The following is an 18,717-nucleotide window of genomic DNA, read 5'->3' as shown; positions in this document are numbered from 1 at the left end:
GAAACGAAGGGATTGGATGAGCCGGTCTGGGCCAGGAGGGCACTTGAGGGGAGACCCCGGGAGAGATGAGGGTGGCCTGAACAAAGAACGGGGGCTGGTCTTTGAGCACATCTGACAAGTCAGCGCCCACTGCCTCCTCCTTTTGTCCTCACAGCAGTCCTGTGAGGATAGCACTATGCTCCCACTGGATGGGTGGGAGAACCAAGGCTCCCAGTGAGGGGCCTACCCAGGAGCACGCAGCCAGTTGGTCAGGACTCGGGAGTGAAGCCTGGGTTTTCTGACCACAGGCAGACAAATGGGAGGCAGTGATGGATTAAATACAGAGCACCTAGGGCCGGGGGGGGGGGGGGGGGGGGGGAGAGCCCAGGATGGGCTTCCAGCACCTGCAGCTGGTGCTCATCCTGCAGAAGCAGCAGCAGATTTGGGGGAGGACATGAAGTTTAGTGCATGCTGCCTGGGGGATCCCAGGGCTCTCAGGCCGCTGGCTCCTGGGGCAGTTGGTGACCTCAGCAGGCTGCTTGGGGCGGGAGAGATGAAGAACAGCAGGTGTGCAAGAGGGGTGCTGCAGCCATCACACCGGCTCCCCCCCCCCATGCCCTTCTCTCCCTGGCACCCTGCTGGGCTACCAGCCCCTTCCTGCTCCCCCCCTGCTCCCCGCAGCAAACACTGACACTGGACCCAAATTAACACACTTTTCTCACCCCCCTCTGCTGCTTCCTGCCCTGGCAAAAACCTCAGCTAGACTGGGTTTCTTTGTCCTCCTCCACCATGACATACAGGCAAACTTCAGAACAAAGAAAGATACAAGAGTGGATTGTAGGGCAACTAGATACCTTTGCATGTTCCTCTCCACAGGGGCCATGGCTGTACTCAGGACAGCAGCAGTCCCCTGGCCCCACGGGCGCCCATCTCGCCCTGTTCTCCCTCCCTCACTGTGGCTCACACACACATGGGAGTTTCAGATAACACGCATCCTGCTAGCATCCGTGCCGAACTCCTGGGCTGTCCTGCTGGAGATGCCATCTGGACCTGGCCAGGGGTCTGCTTCTATACCCTTCCTTTTCTCTTATCCAGGGAGCTGGCAGGCCGATGACAACGTTGTCAGTCGTCGGAACACACGGCACCGGCGCTTATCATCTGGCAGCCTGGAGGACCTTGAGGACAGACCCTGTGTGTGGGGTCCTTTGGCCGTCTGAGAGCCCCAGCCCTGCAACTGGGCTCCCTCTTGCCCCCACATTCCATCCTGGCCTCACGGGACTGCTGGCCCCCTGGGTGTCCTCAGCAAGACCACGAAGACTACATCCAGACAAGCGCTGGACGTGGAGGTCAGCCTGTTCCTGCTCCCAGCCCAGCCTCCTCCATAACCATCACCCTTCCCCTCCCAGAAGGAACTAGAAGCCTCCTCTCTCCTTGTGGGCCAGAGCCTCTCAATGAACTACAGCTCATGAGACCCTTTGCAGAGACTCTGGAATGTATCCACCTCAGGTGGAGTCGAGGTCCACAGGCTGGTTGTTTCTCGTGCATCTTTTCCTCCCTAGGAGGCATTCCAAGAAGGCCTGGAGTTTTGGCAGCTTCATTACAAACACCCATCGGCATTTTATCTGGTCTCTAGAACATCATAAGCACTTTAGGGTGGGGTTGGGGGATGGCTTCTGTGAGAAAGGAAGGCCATTTTGTCAAGTTTCCCTCAGAAAGCATTAGGAGGAGCTCCTTCTCAAGGAAGGTGGCAACCAAAAGGTTGGGTGAAAAAACAGTTCTTGCTTCTGGTCACAGAGCTAGTCTCCTGTGCCTCACGTGATGTCTGCTTAGGAAGGAGGCCTTGAATCCCAGAATCTCCCAATTATGTGGTCACCCCAGGAGGGTTATGATCAGGTGCATTCATGAAGGCCTGGGACTCCATCCTAAGGTGACTTTTCAAAAAACACATCTTTGGCCACCTCTGTGTGCCAGGCACTGTGTTAGCTGTCTTATATTCTCATATTTCACCACTGCGCCCTGTCAGGTAGTATTCTTATATCCGTTGTCCCTGTCTCCACCCCTTTTTGTTCATAGTTGAGAAATAGGCTGAGGGAGGGGTGGAACAGTGATTCTCAAATTGGTGCCCAGGAGGCTCCCGGAGCCCGCAGAGCTGGGGCCAGCGGTGATCTGAGAGTCTCCCCGCTCCATGTGTTGTCCTCCCCTGCCTTTCTGCTAAGCCTTGGGGGCTGGGGCGGGGGGGGGGGTACTCCTTCATTAGGCTCTTTAGAGATTCAGAAGTATCATTCAAATCATGTGCCCCCCAGCCCTCATCAGCCCAGTGTAGGGCCTGTAGACAAAAGTCTGAAACAGCAAGGCCAGGCTGCAAGCTGTTGGGAGTTACTCCTCTGCTCTCAACACTGGTGTGGCCAGTGGGTTCCACATAGTTCTTGGACAGATGTGTTGTCTACTGGCTTTGGGAAAAGGTGGTCTTTGGGGGGAACATGAGATAGGGAAGCAAAGTTGGATACAGCCATTGTGAGGCTGAGATGCAGTAGAGCCTTAGGCCCAGTCCATCATGATGGCCTGTCTTCGTATTCAGAATTGTTACCCTGAAAGAGTTTTTCAGGGCCATTTCCAAAACCCCAAAGAGAGCCCGGTGCCCAGGGAATCTTTCGCACCTTCTGTGTGGCTTCTTTGCACTGTCAGGTGGTGGTGACCCTTGCCAGGCCCAGTGGTTATGGCTCAGGTCCTGCCCTGGTTGGGGGAAGGCCCATTGTCCTGACAGATGTGACATGAACCAAGCCTGAATCTAGGCTTCTGTCTTGAGTCCTGCCGTGGACTCTGCTGCTTCAGGCCTGACTCCTTGTCCCTTCTTTCCCCCAGCTTTCTTCCAGCCCCTTTCATGTTTGCGGTCGGAGCAATAACCCCACTTCCTGATTTCCTTGAAGTTTAAGCGCCAGGGAATGGGGAGCTTCCCTTAGCCCAGGGCGGCAGCACACAGCCTCCCCTACTCTCCTGGCAGGTCACATTCACAGTGTGCTGTCACCTGAGATGAAGGAGATGCAGGGTAAACAGTAGCCACAGTGGCCAGGAACCCTGAGAGGAAACCATTATCACCCTCTTCTGAGGAGGACCCGAGTGCTTCCTCACAGCACATGCTGGGTCCTCCCTCCAGCAGGAGGCTCAGAAAGATTCTGAAAGGCCTTGGTTCCGTAACCAAGACATGCTTGGGTTGGAAATGGCCCTTTCACTCCTGCTTCTCAGACCCATCCTCCCATCTCTCTCTCTCTCTCTCTCTCTCTCTCCTTTGTTCTCATTTGGCTCGTAGGCAAGCAGAAATATCCCATCCAAAGGAGCCGGTCTTTAGCCTGACCAGGGAACAGGGCAGCTGCCAACCCTACTGCCCCAGTCCATCATCTAGAGACCATGGTGTTAGACGATAGTGACCCAGAGAGAATGGGACGGGCCTGGCTCTTCACCAGAGAGCACAGACTACCTGGAGGCCCGTGGCTCTTCCTGCCAACTCCCGTCTCGGGTCTGAGTGCTGCTATGGCCTCGAGGTGGTGTGGTGATCCTGGCCTCACAGAGTCTTTTTCCTTTTGCCCTTCCTCACCCACTTCATCCAGCAGTTTATGCCCACACCGGGGCATCTCCTGGGCACAGACCCACACACTTTGAGCCGTCTCACCTGGGGAGAGCTACTGTCCCGCCCGCCTGATCTCGGCATGCTGGTTGATCACTTCACTTTAGGACCTGCACACCTGGTGTGTGCTGGTGTGTGTGTGTGTGTGTACTGTTTGTGCCATCTGGGTACCCCTCTCACTCCCCGGAGTACACTCATGGGCACACTACAGTGAGGACATCAAGGATGCAATATTTATGGATTGCTGCATGATTCTTAAAAACGAATAAAACTGTTTACAAGGGAAGGAGAGCTGTTCATTGTACTCTTGGCTTATTTGTAAAAGTTTCTGGCCGACTTTGTCCAGCGCTCAAGTATTTTTACTCAAGAGAATCTAGAAGTGGAGGAGTGGGAGAGGGCAAGGGGTAGAGAAGGACGTGGTCCGGGGTGGGAGGTGGGAGTTGACGTCCCACTCCATGGGCCCGGCTTCCCAGCCTGCCCCCCTGCTCCTGAGAGCACCCTCACCCCACCCTCACCCTTAAACCGGAGAACTTCCACAACCGCAGCTCCTCAATAATTGAAGAGCAGAAAAGCTGGCGGCAGGAGGGAGGCCAGGGGAAGGGACGAGGAAGCCCTGGTGTCCCTCCTACCCCTAGTCCCTGCCACTTCAAAGTTGGGGACACTAACCGGACAAATGACCCTGCTAGGAGAATTCCGGAGAATTCGGCAAGTCCGTGGCTTCTCTGAGTTTCACTCACCCGCTCGGTTTCCTGAGCTATCTGAAAAGGAGGGAGGAGGGCCCTTCCGCAGAAGCCTCTGGAAAGTCAGCTTCCGGGAACCTTGCTGAGTACAGGGGTGGGGAGGGAGCCGCTTACCGGGAAACCCCACCGGCCTCGGGGCGTGGGGGATCGGGGCAGCCCCGCTGCGGACCCGAGCGGCCGGCAGCCCCGAAGAGGCGGACCTGCCTGCGGGCGCCGACGCCACGCTCAGGGTCAGGGTCGGGAGGGTGGGGCAGGGCACAGAACGTGAGCCCAGATCCGAAAGGAAACCCCAGGCCCCCGGAGCCCGCGCCCGCTCCCAGCCTCGGTCGGCGGAGCCGCAGACGCCCGGGCGCAGCCGGGACCGGCAGGGAGCGAGGCGGGAGGGCGGGAGGGCGGGAGGGCGTCGGGCGGGGCGTCGGGCGGGAGCCGCGCGCTTCCCCGAGCCCTGCGCGGGCCTTGGGCGGGAATGCGCGGACCGGGACGCGGTGGCGGGTAGGGGGCTGGGTGGCGCGGGAGCGGGCGGCAGAAGGAGGGAGTTCCAGGAGAGTTGCCGCCGGAGAGAGTGGCTAGAGCCCGCGGTCTCCTTGGAAACGTGCTGACCAATAGCAGCAGCGGAAGCTGTTTATGGGGGCGGAGCGTCGCCATGGCAGCAGAAGAAGCCCTTGCAGCGGCTACTTAATGCCGGTCCCGGGGCCACCGGCGCTCAGAGAGGCGCCGTCGGGCGGGGGGGCGACAAGGGGCGCTGGCGGGGCCCTCGAGCTGGGGACAGAGAGCCGCGGGGGGTGGGAGGAACTTCTTCCAGAACCTTCCTTTGGCCCGGGCTGCGCTCTGAGCCAGGTAAGGGACTGAGCCGGCTGCGAGCGGCGGGAAGGGAGGGTGTCCTAGCAGCCCGCTCTCCCATCCGTCCTCGACGGAAGTGGTGGATCCAGGAGTGACATCTGAGTTTGGGGGACACTTACTTCTCGTCCCCCCATAACTCCTATCCTGTTCCCTTCCTTCCCCGTTATCCCCCATCCTGATATCTCTTTCCAAAGATCAGACAACCTCCCCGTCTCCCGCCCCGTGATACTGCCCTCCTGGGCTCCCTCGCCCCGTATTCACTTGTTCGGGGTCGGGGGGCGGGGAGAGTGTTGAATTCTCGTTCTTGGGGAGAAGGTGGGAGCCTCGGATGCCCCTACCCTCTTCCCTCATTTGGCTACTAATAAAGTCTTCTCTAAAACCTCCGAGAGGAAAAGAGAGACGCGGCCCAGTGGGCGCTGCTTCTGTTACCCAGACCTCGGCCAGAAAAGGTCCCCCCAGCAGCGGGGACGGTGTTAGAAGAGCCCCCCACCCTCGCTCGCACACGCTGTCCCCGGGGGCGGGGGAAGGTGCTCAGCTCCCGCTGTGGTCCCCGGCAGGCACCGCATTCGTATCCGGAGGAGGAGGCGACCCCCGGGTCGCGGGATGGAAGCGCGCGTCCGGGGGGCGCTGTAACTGGAGCCGCGGGAGCCAGCGGGCCGGAGAGCGCGGCGGGCCACCTCCGGCTCAGCCCGTGGATGTTGACCGCCCCCTCGGGGAGTCCCCGCAGACATGGCGGAGAGCTGGCTGCGCCTCTCGGGTGCAGGCGCGGCGGAGGAGGCCGGGCCCGAGGGCGGCCTGGAGGAGCCCGACGCCCTGGATGACAGCCTGACCAGCCTGCAGTGGCTGCAGGAGTTCTCCATTCTGAACGCCAAGGCCCCCGCCCTGCCGCCGGGGGGCACCGACCCCCACAGCTACCACCAGGTGCCAGGCTCGGCCGCGCCGGGGTCCCCCCTGGCGGCGGATCCCGCCTGCCTGGGGCAGCCGCACACCCCGGGTAAGCCCACGTCGTCGTGCACGTCGCGGAGCGCGCCCCCGGGGCTGCAGGCCCCGCCCCCCGACGACGTGGACTACGCCACCAACCCGAATGTGAAGCCGCCCTACTCCTACGCCACGCTCATCTGCATGGCCATGCAGGCCAGCAAGGCCACCAAGATCACCCTGTCGGCCATCTACAAGTGGATCACGGACAACTTCTGCTACTTCCGCCACGCGGATCCCACCTGGCAGGTAGGGGAGGCGCGGTGGCGGCCGCTCCCTCCCCGCGCCCCTCCCCCTTCCCCACGCCGAGGCGGACCGGACTCGGGCCCCAGGTCCGCGTGCCGTGCCTCGTAGGCTCTCAGGCTCGGTGCAGCCAGGGCCCCAAGGGAGGAAGGCCGTCGAGGAAGGACCTCAAGGGAGCCTAGTGCTGGGAACTGGCCCTCCTGTGACTTCAGAGGAGGAGGAGGGAAGGATGTTTAGAGGGCTTTAGAAAGGGTGCGGATCCCGAAATTCATGGGGAAAGCACCTGTCACTCATCCAGTAGACCCAGCCCAAAGACCAGGGCCAGACTGTGTGTGGACATGGGCTCCTAAGAGAGGATGATGGACCAGGGGACACATTTTTGTCCCAAGTCCTAGAATTCCTAGACACCCCCTGGCCAAAGGACACTTTGTCAAGGCCTGACTCCGAGTCGGATGCTGGAGCATCGCCCTTGCCAGGCTCTGCATCCTGTCTGGGTGCAGTTGGCTGGTGGACGTTGGGGGCAGGGGAGGGCAGTGGGGTGTGAAGGCCAGCTGTGTCCCCGTAGTGGGGCTGTGCCTTCCTAAAGTACAGCTGCTGCCCCAGCCCCTCACCCCAACTCCTCCCCAGTTTCCTGCCTCCTGTCCTCCCCCTCCTCCCAGTCAGCCTCCCTGGGGGGACAATTACCTGCGCCAGGTGCTTTCCACAGGGGCTTTCCCTGCCGCACTAGCTTCGTGTTCCAAGTCTCCGGAACCGGCACAGAGCAGCCAAGGGGCCCAAGCCTCCGTGTAAACACCCCAGCCCTGCCAGGGGCCACCACTTGCCCACCACCCTGCCTTCTGGGCCCTAGAGCCCTGTCCCCCAGCATGGTTCGAACAAGACTGTGCACCTAGGAATGAACAGGGTGGGATGGTGACTTGCGGCCAGGCAGACAGGAGTCCTCCACCATCAGGATCAGGGACTACCTAGGGACAGAGGCCCCAGAACGTCCAGACTTTTCCCTGGGGCACCCCCAGGAAGCAGGAGAACACAGTCCCAAACTATTCCACATTCGCTTGGGCCTTGACTCTGGGGCAAGTGCCATTTGTACCCTTAATGAGAATGCAGAGAGACCCCCCCACACACACACCCTACCTGTGAAGCTCAGGCTGCAGGAAGTGGGCCTCAGAAATGAGCGCTGTGCTCTAGGCTGGGTAATTATCAACTGAGGCCTCATAGTCTGGGTGGGAGGAGGAGGCTCTGGCGGAGGCCGTGGGGGGGGAAGGCTGGCCAGCAGCCCACTCAACAAACAAGGAAAGTCATCAGACCCTCCCACTTCATCCCTACCCTCACACCCTGGCTAGCCCAGCACCCACCCACCCACCCACTTACTTCACAAACAGAGAGGGCCGGCCAGGCCCAGGCCGGGTGAGATGGCTGTCCAGGCCCTGGGGGAGCTGAGGCCTTTGGCCAGAGGCCGCAAGCGCAAGCGGTGGGGTAAGGGAGGGAGGGCGGGACGGGGCGGCACTGAGAGCCACCCTGCGGCTCAGGGCTCGGATGACTGAGCAGGCCCATATCCCGGCAACAGGGAACAAAAGCCCCCGACAGCACTCCTGGCTCCCCGCGCCCGCGCCGGTGGCTGGTGTCCCAGAGCCGTGTGGCCCCCCAGGGCCGGCCCTGCCCACTCACCGGCCCACCTCTCTCTCCCTCTCCCCCGTGCCCAGAACTCGATCCGCCACAACCTGTCCCTGAACAAGTGCTTCATCAAGGTGCCGCGGGAGAAGGATGAGCCGGGCAAGGGCGGCTTCTGGCGCATCGACCCCCAGTACGCCGAGCGGCTGCTGAGCGGGGCCTTCAAGAAGCGGCGGCTGCCCCCGGTGCACATCCACCCGGCCTTTGCCCGCCAGGCGTCCCCGCAGGAGCCGCGCGCCGCGCCCTGGGCCGGGCCGCTGACCGTGAACCCCGACGCCCAGCAGCTGCTGCGCGAGTTCGAGGAGGCCACCGGGGAGGCGGCCTGGGGCGCGGGCGAGGGCAGGCTCGGCCACAAGCGCAAGCAGCCGCTGCCCAAGCGCGTGGCCAAGGTCGCGCGGGCCCCCAGCACGCTGCTGCTGACCCAGGAGGAGCAGGGCGAGCTGGAGCCCCTCAAGGGCAACTTTGACTGGGAGGCCGTCTTCGAGGCCGGCGCGCTGGGCGGCGAGCTGGGCGCGCTCGAGGGCCTGGAGCTGAGCCCGCCGCTGAGCCCCGCGGCGCCCGGGGACGCGGACCTGACCGTCCACGGCCGCCACATCGACTGCCCCGCCACCTGGGGGCCCGCGGGGGAGCAGGCGGCCGACAGCCTGGACTTCGAGGAGACCTTCCTGGCCACGTCCTTCCTGCAGCATCCCTGGGACGAGGGCGGCAGTGGCTGCCTGCCGCCGGAGCCCCTCTTCGAGGCCGGGGACGCCACCCTGGCCGCCGACCTGCAGGACTGGGCCAGTGTGGGCGCCTTCTTGTAAGAGGCGGCCCCGCGCCACCTCCGGACCGTGCCCCGTCGGGGCCCAGACTGCTCCCCCCACCCTGGCGCAACGGCCCAGGCAGGGGCCGGGCCGGGTCTCCGGAGGCGCGCCCCACGAGGCCCCCCACCGCCCCTCAGATTCCGGCCCAGGAGGCTGAGAACGGGGCCCCCACCCCCACCCCCTACACACAGTGTTTCATTGATCCTCCTGTCGCCTGCCCAGGGTCGGCTCAGGCCCTGCACTGTGGGAGCTGCACCTGGGGGGGCCCGCCCCGCCCCAGGGCACCCCGGCTTCCATGCCTCTCCCTCTCCCACTGTCCTCCCCAGGTCTCTTTCAGAGAAAGTTCCCAGGTACAACAAAAGCTAATTAGGTGACAGCAAATTAACCCCCGGGAGGCCTCTCCAGGGCAAAGCCTCCCTGGGGCTGGGGAAGGGGAGGAGGAGGGGGGGCTGGTGGGAGGGGGCCGAGGGCAGAGACAGAATGAGGTCGGGGAGCCTGGTGGGCAAGGAGATTTTCCGAGGCCTTGGGGGTCTTCTCCTGGCCCCCTCCCTGGAGGTGGGGCAGGGAGTGCAAATCCCTACTCTTTGACTTGAGGCAGAGCGCAGCGGGGAGGAGGGGCTGGGGGACAGGGGCAGCCGAGCTGCAGCGGGGAGGAGGACAGACTAATGTAGTGAGTGTAGCATAGCTGAGGCTTAACAGGGAGGGGGCAGAGCTTGCTAGAACCTCTGGGAACAGGAAGGCCAGGACGGCTGCATCCCTGCCTGCATGCGCTGGGGGGGAGTGTCTCGCTCTACCCGGAGCCCCTCCACATCTGCGTCCCGCATCCACCCTCCTGCCCTATGGGTCAATTTAACCTTTTTCATGGAAAGTTATTTACAATAAAAAAAAATTTTTAAAAATAAAATTTTAAAAAATTTGAAAATGGACCTGCTTGCAACTTTAGAAAAAGGCAAGGGCCAGTTTTGGAGGGGGTGGGGGTCTTTCTCTTCGCTGGCGGAGGTGGAATGTCTGGGAGGAAGATGTGGGGGCCCTGAGGGCCTCAAGGGGGCCCCCTGATGAACTCCCCATGACCTCTGTGTCCCCAGGGAGAAAGGGGCTGAGAGGTGGCCCCCAGGGGTCCCCTCCAGCCCGAGCCTCAGCACCTCTGTCTGCACAGTGGGGAGAGCTGCACCCACAGCCCTAGGAAGTGGGTGACCGAGGAGGCACAGCCCCCTCCCTGGCCCTGGGGACTCGCAGGGGCCGAGCGGGCCCAGGGCTCAGCTCACTTGTCCCTGACCGCCAGGGCCTGCCCGGGCTCGCCTGCCGGAGTCTGCGGGCCCAGCCTGGGCTTGTCTCCAGCACCACCCTCCCTCCGTCCTCTCCTGGAGGGACAGGGTGTGAGGCCAGAGGGCCCCAGCCTGGCGCGTGCTCGCCCTGCCTGGCGCCTTCCCTCTCAGGGCCAGGGCAGGCTTGAGGAGGAGGAGGAGGAGGAGGAGGAGGAGGAGGAAGGCCACCAGGGAAGCCCAGGTGCCCAGACCCTGCTCCCCGACTCGCTCACACCAGCAAGTGCACTCCGTGACAGAACAGCCGACCCGAGCCCTGATAGGGAAACTGAGGCACAGGAAATGTGTGTGGCACTCTCCCCTCAGCCCAGCTTTGTGTGGAGCCCACCTCTCCACCCGGCCCCCTCCCACACGCGGGGCACAAATGGGCACTGTCTCGCACAATCCTGCCCAGCCTCCACGGACCCCTTTCTCCAGAAGCCCCTTTCTTTCCCTTCTCTCAAGCCTGGCTCGGGGCCAGCCTGGCATTCTCAGGGCTAACTTGCTGCTTTCACTTGCTAATTATTCCAAATATTTCAGGAGGACGCGCACACTGCAGGGCCAGCGGGGATGGGGCCTTGCCAGCCCTGAAGCCAGCCCACCCTCCCCACCGCAGGCCCAGGCCCAGGCCCAGGAGATCTGCCCTCCAGTCTCCCTTCACCCCCCACGTGACTCCTTCCCCCCACCCCCAGCCTTGCTCTCCACAGTCTCCAGGAGAGGGGAACAAGGGGTCTCCAGTCTTCTCCAGTGACCCCTGGGGTCAGGCTCCAACCCTGGACAGAGGGGTACACCCTGGGCTGACAGGTGGGGTGGGGCCCAGGCATTAGCATGTTGGAGGGTCCCTGAATGCATCCACTGTGCAGCCTAACTCAGAGGCCTGCTCTGAAGGGACCTACCATGGGGCTTCACACACACGCACACACGCACACTCAGCGGACAGCATCCGGGAGTGTGGAGAAAGCATGCACCTCCAGCTTATCCCTCAGATCCATCTCTGCCCTGACCCTCAGCTGTGTGGGTTTTTAACAAAGGTGTTTATTTACCTCACATTTATTTATAAATTCAGTGTAATCCCAATCTAAATAGATTTCACACCATTTGCCAGTAAGTTGCAGATCTGATGTCCTAACACTAAATACTTTAGCCTGTATTTCCTTAGAACAAGGACACGCCCCTCTAAGCCTAGCACCAACCCCACAGCCAGGAAACTGGGAACCTAATGCAGGTGGGTGATCCCTCTGACCGCAGACCCCATTCAGATTTGGCAGATTGCCCCACCCCCAGGCTCCCACGTTGCACTGAGCTGCCCTATCTCTTTTGAGCTGTGTGGCTTTGGATCCATGACCCAAGCTCTCCCAGCAGGCTCCTCATCTCCTCTGATCCCCACCTTTGAGGTGAGAAGCCCCCGGAACACTTCATGCTTGAGTGTGGGGATGGCGTCTTCCCAAAGCAAGGAGCCAGCCTCTGTCTCCAGATACGCGCCTTGTCTTCCCTCCTTCCCCCAAGCGTCCTCCCAGCCAGGAGCGTGATGAGGGATGGACAGGAGCTCAGACCTTGGGAGCCCTGCTGTCCCTGCCTCAGTACATCCTGTTCCATGGATAGGCCACCCCCCATGCACACTCCAGTGACTCTCAGTGTCTGGAGAACCTCGGGATTCCCCGAGCCCCACTCTTCCGCAGTCCTGGAGCAAACAGGCCAGGCCTCCTGCAGAGCTGAGGGCAGGACTGGCTCTGCACCCCACCCCCACTCGGGGACCCACACTTGCAGAAGGAAGAGCATGAGCGTGAGCGCTAGGGGAGAGGTGAGCAGGAGTCAGGTGCACTTCCATCCTGGGCTGAGGCCCAAAGGTAAACAGGTGTACTTGGACTCCTGGCAGGGGGCAGTGGGCTGGCCCCATGGGGCAGGCCTGGGCCTGTCAGGGGTGGGGATGTGGCTGGGAGGCCTGCATTAACAATGGGGTGTCAGAGTGGCCCCAGGTCCTGCTGACACAGTCTTGTGGGATGAGGAGGAAAACACAGGTGACAAGGGAGGGGAGGACCCTGGGGTAGGGGCCAGGGCTTAGTGAGGCCACCCATGCCGGGGGTGTGTGCGTGCCCTGAACAGCGTGAGGTGAAGACTTGCATGGAAGCCCTGGGGGAGGGGAGTCACCTTCCTCCTGAGGCACATGTGTCTGTCCCAGTCTGTGGCTCCCAGGTGGGCAAGGTCAGAGCCACCATGATGGAGGTGCTGAGGCCTGGACTTCCCTTGTGTGTCAGGGGCAGGCAGGGACCAGCTGGAGGGCACTGTCCCCCAGAAGCCAACCAGCCTGTGTGGACGGGGCAGGGTGAGGCGGGTGCACATTAACAGGGGGAGGGACAGGGCCAGAGGTCTCACAGCCACCATGGCTCTGTGGAGGCCGTGTCCTCACCCCCAGGCCATTCTGCCCCGCTTCATGCCTCACTCTGGGCACTAAACCCCATCTTCACCCCAGAGGGCATCCCAGTTCCCTTGAACTTGCTTACAAAGAACTGTGGGCCCACGTTGGCGGGGGCAGGCAGGGTGCAGAGTGGCACCCAGACCCTGCCTCAGTTTTCAGCCTCCGAACCCCCACATCTGGGCCCCTGTGGACAGATAACCTGCCTCGCTCATTCCTATGTTCACAGGCTCGAAGACGGCACCCCGCTTCTTAAGTGTTGAATGCCTAAATGAGCTGGCTCGGTGGCTGGCTAAGGGGTAGCAGAACCCCCTGAACATCAGGGCTCTCGGGCGGCTGGGACTGGGAGGTTCCTGAAGGCCCCAGGGTACAGAGGTGGGGTGAAAGTGCTCAGGCCAGGGGTCTCTTTGAGAAAGCCCTATGCCACCCTTCTGGAAACAAGTAAGAGGCCCCTCTGCTGACCCTGTGGGTCGGGCTGGAGTCCTGGAAGCGCCAGCCGAGACTGAGCAGACGTGTGACTGCTGTGAGCCCGGTGAGGCAGGAGAGGGGACCCTTGTAGGAGGAAGGGGCAGAGGAAAGAAGAGGCCCAGCTTTCCCCCCTCCCCCACCGGGGGGCCAGTCCCAGGAAGGAGAGTCACAGAGGGCGAGAGACAGGGCTGCAGTGGACAAACTGGTGCGGCCTTCAGGGCTCTCCACCCCTCGTGACCCCACCCGAGCCCACAGTGTCAACCGGCCTCTTGCCTGTTGTTGGCTCCAGAATGGAGCGGCACCCAGTCAGCTGTCCCAGCTGTCCCCGCGTACCGGGACGGGGGCCATGTGGCCCCTGAGTCTGACACCCCAGAGCTGGGCTATTCGGGGCCTAAGTTGAGGCCTGGAGCTCTGCGAGGAGGCGGGGAGCCCCCAGTGTTTGGCTTAAAGATGCCCCCTGGCCTGCGGGGAACTGGCTGGGAGGCTGGGCCAGGGGCCGGCACTCTCCCAGGAGGCCAGGCAGGGCCAGTTTTGGAGGAGGGGTTGGGGTGTCGGGGGCGTGAGGGGGGGACCTCACAGGGAGCCAGGACTCAGGCCCCATCCATGTTCCCCGGGACTCTCTACGCTCCCTACTTCCTGTGTTGGGACAGAAGGACATTGAGGGTCCCCCAGCCCCGGAAGGAACCCACGTGGGGGAGGAGAAATCACCAAGTAGGCCTGACAACCTCCACACACAAAGAAGTGGGTCAAGAAGACAGAGCAATCTCCGCCCTGACCCCCACGCCACACTTCAGCAACTCTGGCCCCGGGAGCTCTTGCCTGAAGGAAGAGATGGGGAGAAAATCTGATGGGGGAGGCAGGAGGGTCAGTGACACCCAGTTCCACGTAGCACGGACCAGCGAGCTGGCCCAGTGCCCTCATCTTGCAGAGGAGGAAGTTGACCTGTGTGGTCTCATCCCTGACCCTGGAGTTGCCGGGCCCTGCCGCCCGGGGCGAGGGAGGTGGTGCACAGCCAGGCCTGCGGGTGTCAGCGGCCCTCCTGTCCCTTCCTCCGCTTCTCCTCCTTCTCCACCTGCCTCTCTCCTAAACTGTCCCTGACCCACTGAGTTGGGGAGCAGGGGGCCTTGGTGATGCGACCTCTGACTTCACTCCCAGGAGCAGGCACAGTGGCTCCCTCGGGGCTCAGGGCTCGAGGCATCTGTGTCAGGGTAGGAACTTTGTTCTCCGGGGTTTGCTCACACACTACGGTGCCTCTTCTGAGCTGACGCTCCTGAAACCCTCCTGCCTCACCCAGGAGCCTCTCCAGCACCCCACATCTGTGCCAGGGGCACCTCCAACTCTCCGTACCCCCACCCCGACGGCCCACCTTCCCTGACAGCTCCCTTCCCGCTGCATTCCCCACCCAGGGAATGACGGCGCCACAGCCACTCGGCCACCTCCCCTCTCGCCGGAACTCCTGGCGGGGTCTTTTCATCCCAGTAAGTTCTCCGGCTGGTAGCCAGTGGATCTTTCCTTCTTTCTTTTTTTTAAAGATTTTATTTATTTATTCATGACAGAGAGAGAGAGAGAGGCAGAGACACAGGCAGAGGGAGAAGCAGACTCCCCTTTGAGCAGTGAGCCCGATGTGGGACTCGATCCCAGGACTCTGGGATCATGACCCTAGAGGAAGGCAGTCACTTAACCCACTGAGCCACCCAGACGACCCAATTTTTTTTTTAAGATTCTATTTTTAAGTAATCTCTACACCCAACATAGACCTCAAACTCACAACCCAGGGACTCCTGGGGGGCTCTGCCATTGAGCGTCTGCCTTCAGCTCAGGGTGTGATCCTGGGGTCCTGGGATTGATCCCACAGGGAGCCTGCTTCATCCTCTGCCTATGTCTCTGTCTCTCCCTAGATCTCTCGTGAATAAATAAATGAAATCTTAAATAAAAAATAAAAACAACCTCACAACCCCAAGATCAACAGCCACATGCTCTACTGACTGAGTCAGCCAGGTGCCCCTCAAAAAAATAAGTTTAAAATAGACCTACTGGGGCACCTGGGTGGCTCAGTGGTTGAGCATCTGCCTTCGGCTCCCGCACAGGAAGCCTGCTTCTCTCTCTGCCTTTGACTTTGCCTCTCTCTGTGTGTCTCATGAACAAATAAAATCTTTTTAAAAATAAATAAAAATAAAAAAGACTTACAATGGGGGCCCCTGGCTGGCTTAGAAGAACATGTGACTCTTAATCTCAGGGTTGTGAGTTCAAGCCCCATATTGGGCATGGAACCAAGACTTTATTTTATTTTTTAAAAGATTTTATTTATTTATTCATGAGAGACACACACAGAGAGAGAGGCAGAGACATAGGCAGAGGGAGAAGCAGGCTCCATGCAGGGAGCCCGACGTGGGACTCAATCCTGGGACTCCAGGATGATGCCCTGGGCCAAAGGCAGGCGCAAAACCGCTGAGCCACCCAGGGATTCCCCAGAGCCAAGACTTTTAAAAAGTATTTTTAAAGGGGCACCTGGGTGGCTCAGTGGTTGAGCGTCTCCCTTCAGCTCGGGGCATGATCCCGGGATTCAGGAATCAGGTCCTGCATCAGGCTTCTCGCAGGGAGCCTGCTTCTCCCTCTGCCTGTGTCTCTGCCTCCCTCTCTCTGTCTCTCGTGAATAAATAAATAAAATCTTTTTTAAAGAAAAAGTATTTAAAAAGATTTGGATATGTCCATTATATCTCAGTCTAACAAAGTAAGTAAATAAATATAAATAAGACTTATTATGTAAAAACAACAAAAATTCTCCTGATTTGGATATGTCCATTATATCTCAATAAAACTGAAAGTAAATAAATAAATAAATAAATAAATAGACTTATTATGTAAAAACAACAAAAATTCTTCTGTCCTTCAAGCACATCCTCAGAAGTAACCGTGACCACCTTCGATTTTTCCAGCTGTTCAGATATTCCTTGCCGCATTTCCAGGTAACACTACCAGCCCTGGATTTTCAGTGTATGTGGACATCACGCCCTGGCTTTCTGCCCTAGATGAAGGTGTACTTGTCCCCTCCTCCTCCTGGGTTTGGGGTTTTCCGCTGAGCAGCCAGGGATGCGATGCTACAGTGTCCCATGTACTGCTCACCGCGGAGCTGAGAGTGTCCCGTGAATCGTCCTTTTCGTGTAGGACGTGGAACGTCACACATGCCCTAATTCTCATCATTTACCTACTTCTCTGTGTACTTAGGGCTAATTCTTCACAAATGTTTTAGAAAGTCTTACAAATCCTTACCAATACTATTCTCTGCAAATACCTGTTTTTTTTAAAAAGATTTTATTTATTTATTTATTTATTTATTTATTTATTTATTTGGCACAGAGAGAGAGAGAGAGAGAGCTCGCACAAGTAGGCAGAGCAAGAGAGAGAAGCAGGCCGCCTGTGGAGCAGGGACCCCAGTGTGGAGTTCGATCCCAGGACCCCAAGATCATGACCTGAGCAGAAGGCAGACGCTTAACCAACTGAGCCACCCCAACGCCCCATGGTGGGACCTTTTAATCTAAGACGATGTCTTGGTCTTTGTGTGATCCTTTCTTTCCCTTTGTTTTTTCTTTAGATTTTTATTTATTTATTTACTTATTTATTCACGATAGACATAGAGAGAGAGAGAGAGAGAGAGAGAGAGAGAGAGGCAGAGACACAGGAGGAGAGAGAGAAGCAGGCTCCACGTGGGACTCTATCCCAGGACTCCTGGATTGCGCCCCGGGCCAAAGGCAGGCGCTAAACCGCTGAGCCACCCAGGGATCCCCCTCCTTTGTTTTTTCTGAGGTGACTATTTTCAGAGCATAAACAATACATTGTATTGTCCTTTCTCTGCTACTTTCTCTCACTTCATCTTTTTGTTTTACTTTCTGGGAAATTGCCTCATGCCCTTCTCTGAGCCGACCCCTGTGGCCCACGCAACCACCACTAATTTGATCTCTATCGCCTTATGTCAATTTTGCCTATTCCAGAATTTTGTACAAATGGCATCAAACAGTTTGTACTTTGTGTTTCGCTTCTTTCACCCAGTGTGTCATTTTTGAAATGTATGCTGCTGCGAGCATCGGTGGTTTGTTCCTTTTTACGGCAGAGCGGTATTCCTTCGGATGGCTCCGGGGGTTGCTTATCCAGGCCCCTCCTGAGCGGTTCCCAGTGTGGGGCCACTGTGATTACAGCTGCTGTGAACGCTCTTGGACAAGGCTTTTGTGTATAGCTTTTCTTTAAAATCTCCTTTCACCTGGATGGGCCTCAGGAAGAGACGACAAACACATGTGATCCACCTGCCATGCTTGACTGGTCTTTCCTGAGTTGATTCTTTCTCCCTCCTTTTTAAAGATTATTTACTTTAGAGAGAGAGAGAGAGAGAGAGAGAGAGAGCACCCGCAGGGGGGCAGGGGCAGAAGGAGAGGGAGGAGAGGGAGAGGGAACCTTAAGAAGACTCCATGCTGAGCTTGGGCTTGATCTCATGACCCTGAGATCACGAGCTGAGCCGAAACCAAGAGTTGGCTGCTCAACCAACTGTGCCACCCAGGTGCCCCTACCCTGAGTTTATTCTTTTTTTTTTTAAGATTTTATTTATTTAATTATTCATGAGAGAAACAGAGAGAAGCAGAGACACAGGCAGAGGGAGAAGCAGACTCCCTGCCACCCAGGTGCCCCCATGAATTGATTCGTAAGAGTGGGCCTTGGTAGGCACACCTGGGGGCTCAGTCAGTAAAGCATCTGTCTTCAGCTCAGGTCATGATCCTGGGACCCTAGAATAGAGCCCTTCGTCTGGGTCCCTACTCACTGGAGAATCTGCTTCTCCCTCTCCCCTCTGCCTCCCCACTCTGCTCATGATTTTTCTCTTACAAATAAATAAATAAATAAAATCTTAAGAAGAAAATAAAAAGACTAGGCCTGGATAGGGGCACCTGGGTGGCTCAGTTGGTTAATGTCTGACTCTTGTATCCTGCTGGGGCTGTGATCTCGGGGCGCAGGATCAAGCCTTGCATCAGGCTCCATACTCATCAGGAGATCTGCCTGAGATTCTCGCCCTCTCCGTCTGCTCCTCATCCCTCCCCCAAATAAATAAATAAAATCTTAAAAAAAATAAAAAAGAGTATACCTGGGTATGTGGCAGAAACCAGACAGGAAAGGAGTTACATGCAGGAGAGGAGGTGGGAAGCCGCCTGGCTTGCTCAGTCCACGGGAGGGGGGATTGGCTAGTGTGACTCTTCTCGAGAGCACTCCTGGCTATGTCACGTGTCTCCATGTTGAGAGCACTGACTTCCCTCACGTACAGGCCCTCAGAGCAGGACCAAGGTCTGCCCCTGCTCCCACTCATCTTCCCATCTGCCCCTCCTCCTGGGAGCAGTCTCACCGACGTGACTCAGAGTCACCATCTCCACCCTCCATCTCCTACCACTGCCCTCTGCCCTGAATGAACACCCTCCCACTCTCCCCCTTCGCGTGTGTAACTCCCGACATGACTCAGGTTCAGGGTCCCAGGGGCTGAGTCCCCCGCTGGGGTCCCCTCGCTGGCAGAACACCATCCTGGGAGAACTCACCCCAATCCTCTCTGTCGCCCTCTGCTTGAGAAGGCAGCTGGTTGCACATGTGGGGGGGCCCCCAGGCTGGTACCCAGACCAGTGACAGCGCCAGC

The 18,717-nt window shown here is 59.0% G+C and overlaps 2 protein-coding genes across 5 annotated transcripts in view; both read left to right on the top strand.

Moving 5' to 3' along the window:
- Positions 1-3,887, top strand: part of RNF157 (ring finger protein 157) — an 81,231-nt gene extending 77,344 nt beyond the window's left edge. For 2 of the 4 annotated variants that reach the window (XM_055331070.1, XM_055331079.1), the window contains exon 19: positions 1,075-3,887. In XM_055331070.1, the coding sequence (XP_055187045.1) occupies positions 1,075-1,196 (122 nt within the window). In that variant the 3' untranslated portion in view covers positions 1,197-3,887. The remainder of the gene's footprint in view (positions 1-1,074) is intronic. The other 2 variants (XM_055331097.1, XM_055331089.1) reach the window with 1 other exon arrangement.
- Positions 3,888-5,139: 1,252 nt separating this feature from the next.
- On the top strand, positions 5,140-9,265 carry FOXJ1 (forkhead box J1). Its single transcript, XM_055331423.1, has 3 exons — positions 5,140-5,178; positions 5,739-6,408; positions 8,103-9,265. The coding sequence occupies exons 2-3, from the start codon at positions 5,911-5,913 to the stop codon at positions 8,871-8,873; spliced, it is 1,269 nt and encodes a 422-aa protein (XP_055187398.1). The 5' UTR covers positions 5,140-5,178; positions 5,739-5,910; the 3' UTR covers positions 8,874-9,265.
- The last annotated feature ends 9,452 nt before the right edge of the window (positions 9,266-18,717 follow it).

The sequence above is a fragment of the Nyctereutes procyonoides genome, unplaced genomic scaffold (genome assembly GCF_905146905.1).
Source record: "Nyctereutes procyonoides isolate TBG_1078 unplaced genomic scaffold, NYPRO_anot_genome, whole genome shotgun sequence".
In the NCBI taxonomy this organism is placed as follows: Eukaryota; Metazoa; Chordata; class Mammalia; order Carnivora; family Canidae; genus Nyctereutes; species Nyctereutes procyonoides.
The sequence above is the reverse complement of the archived record's forward strand: the minus strand, read 5'-3'. Positions and strand labels throughout refer to the sequence as shown.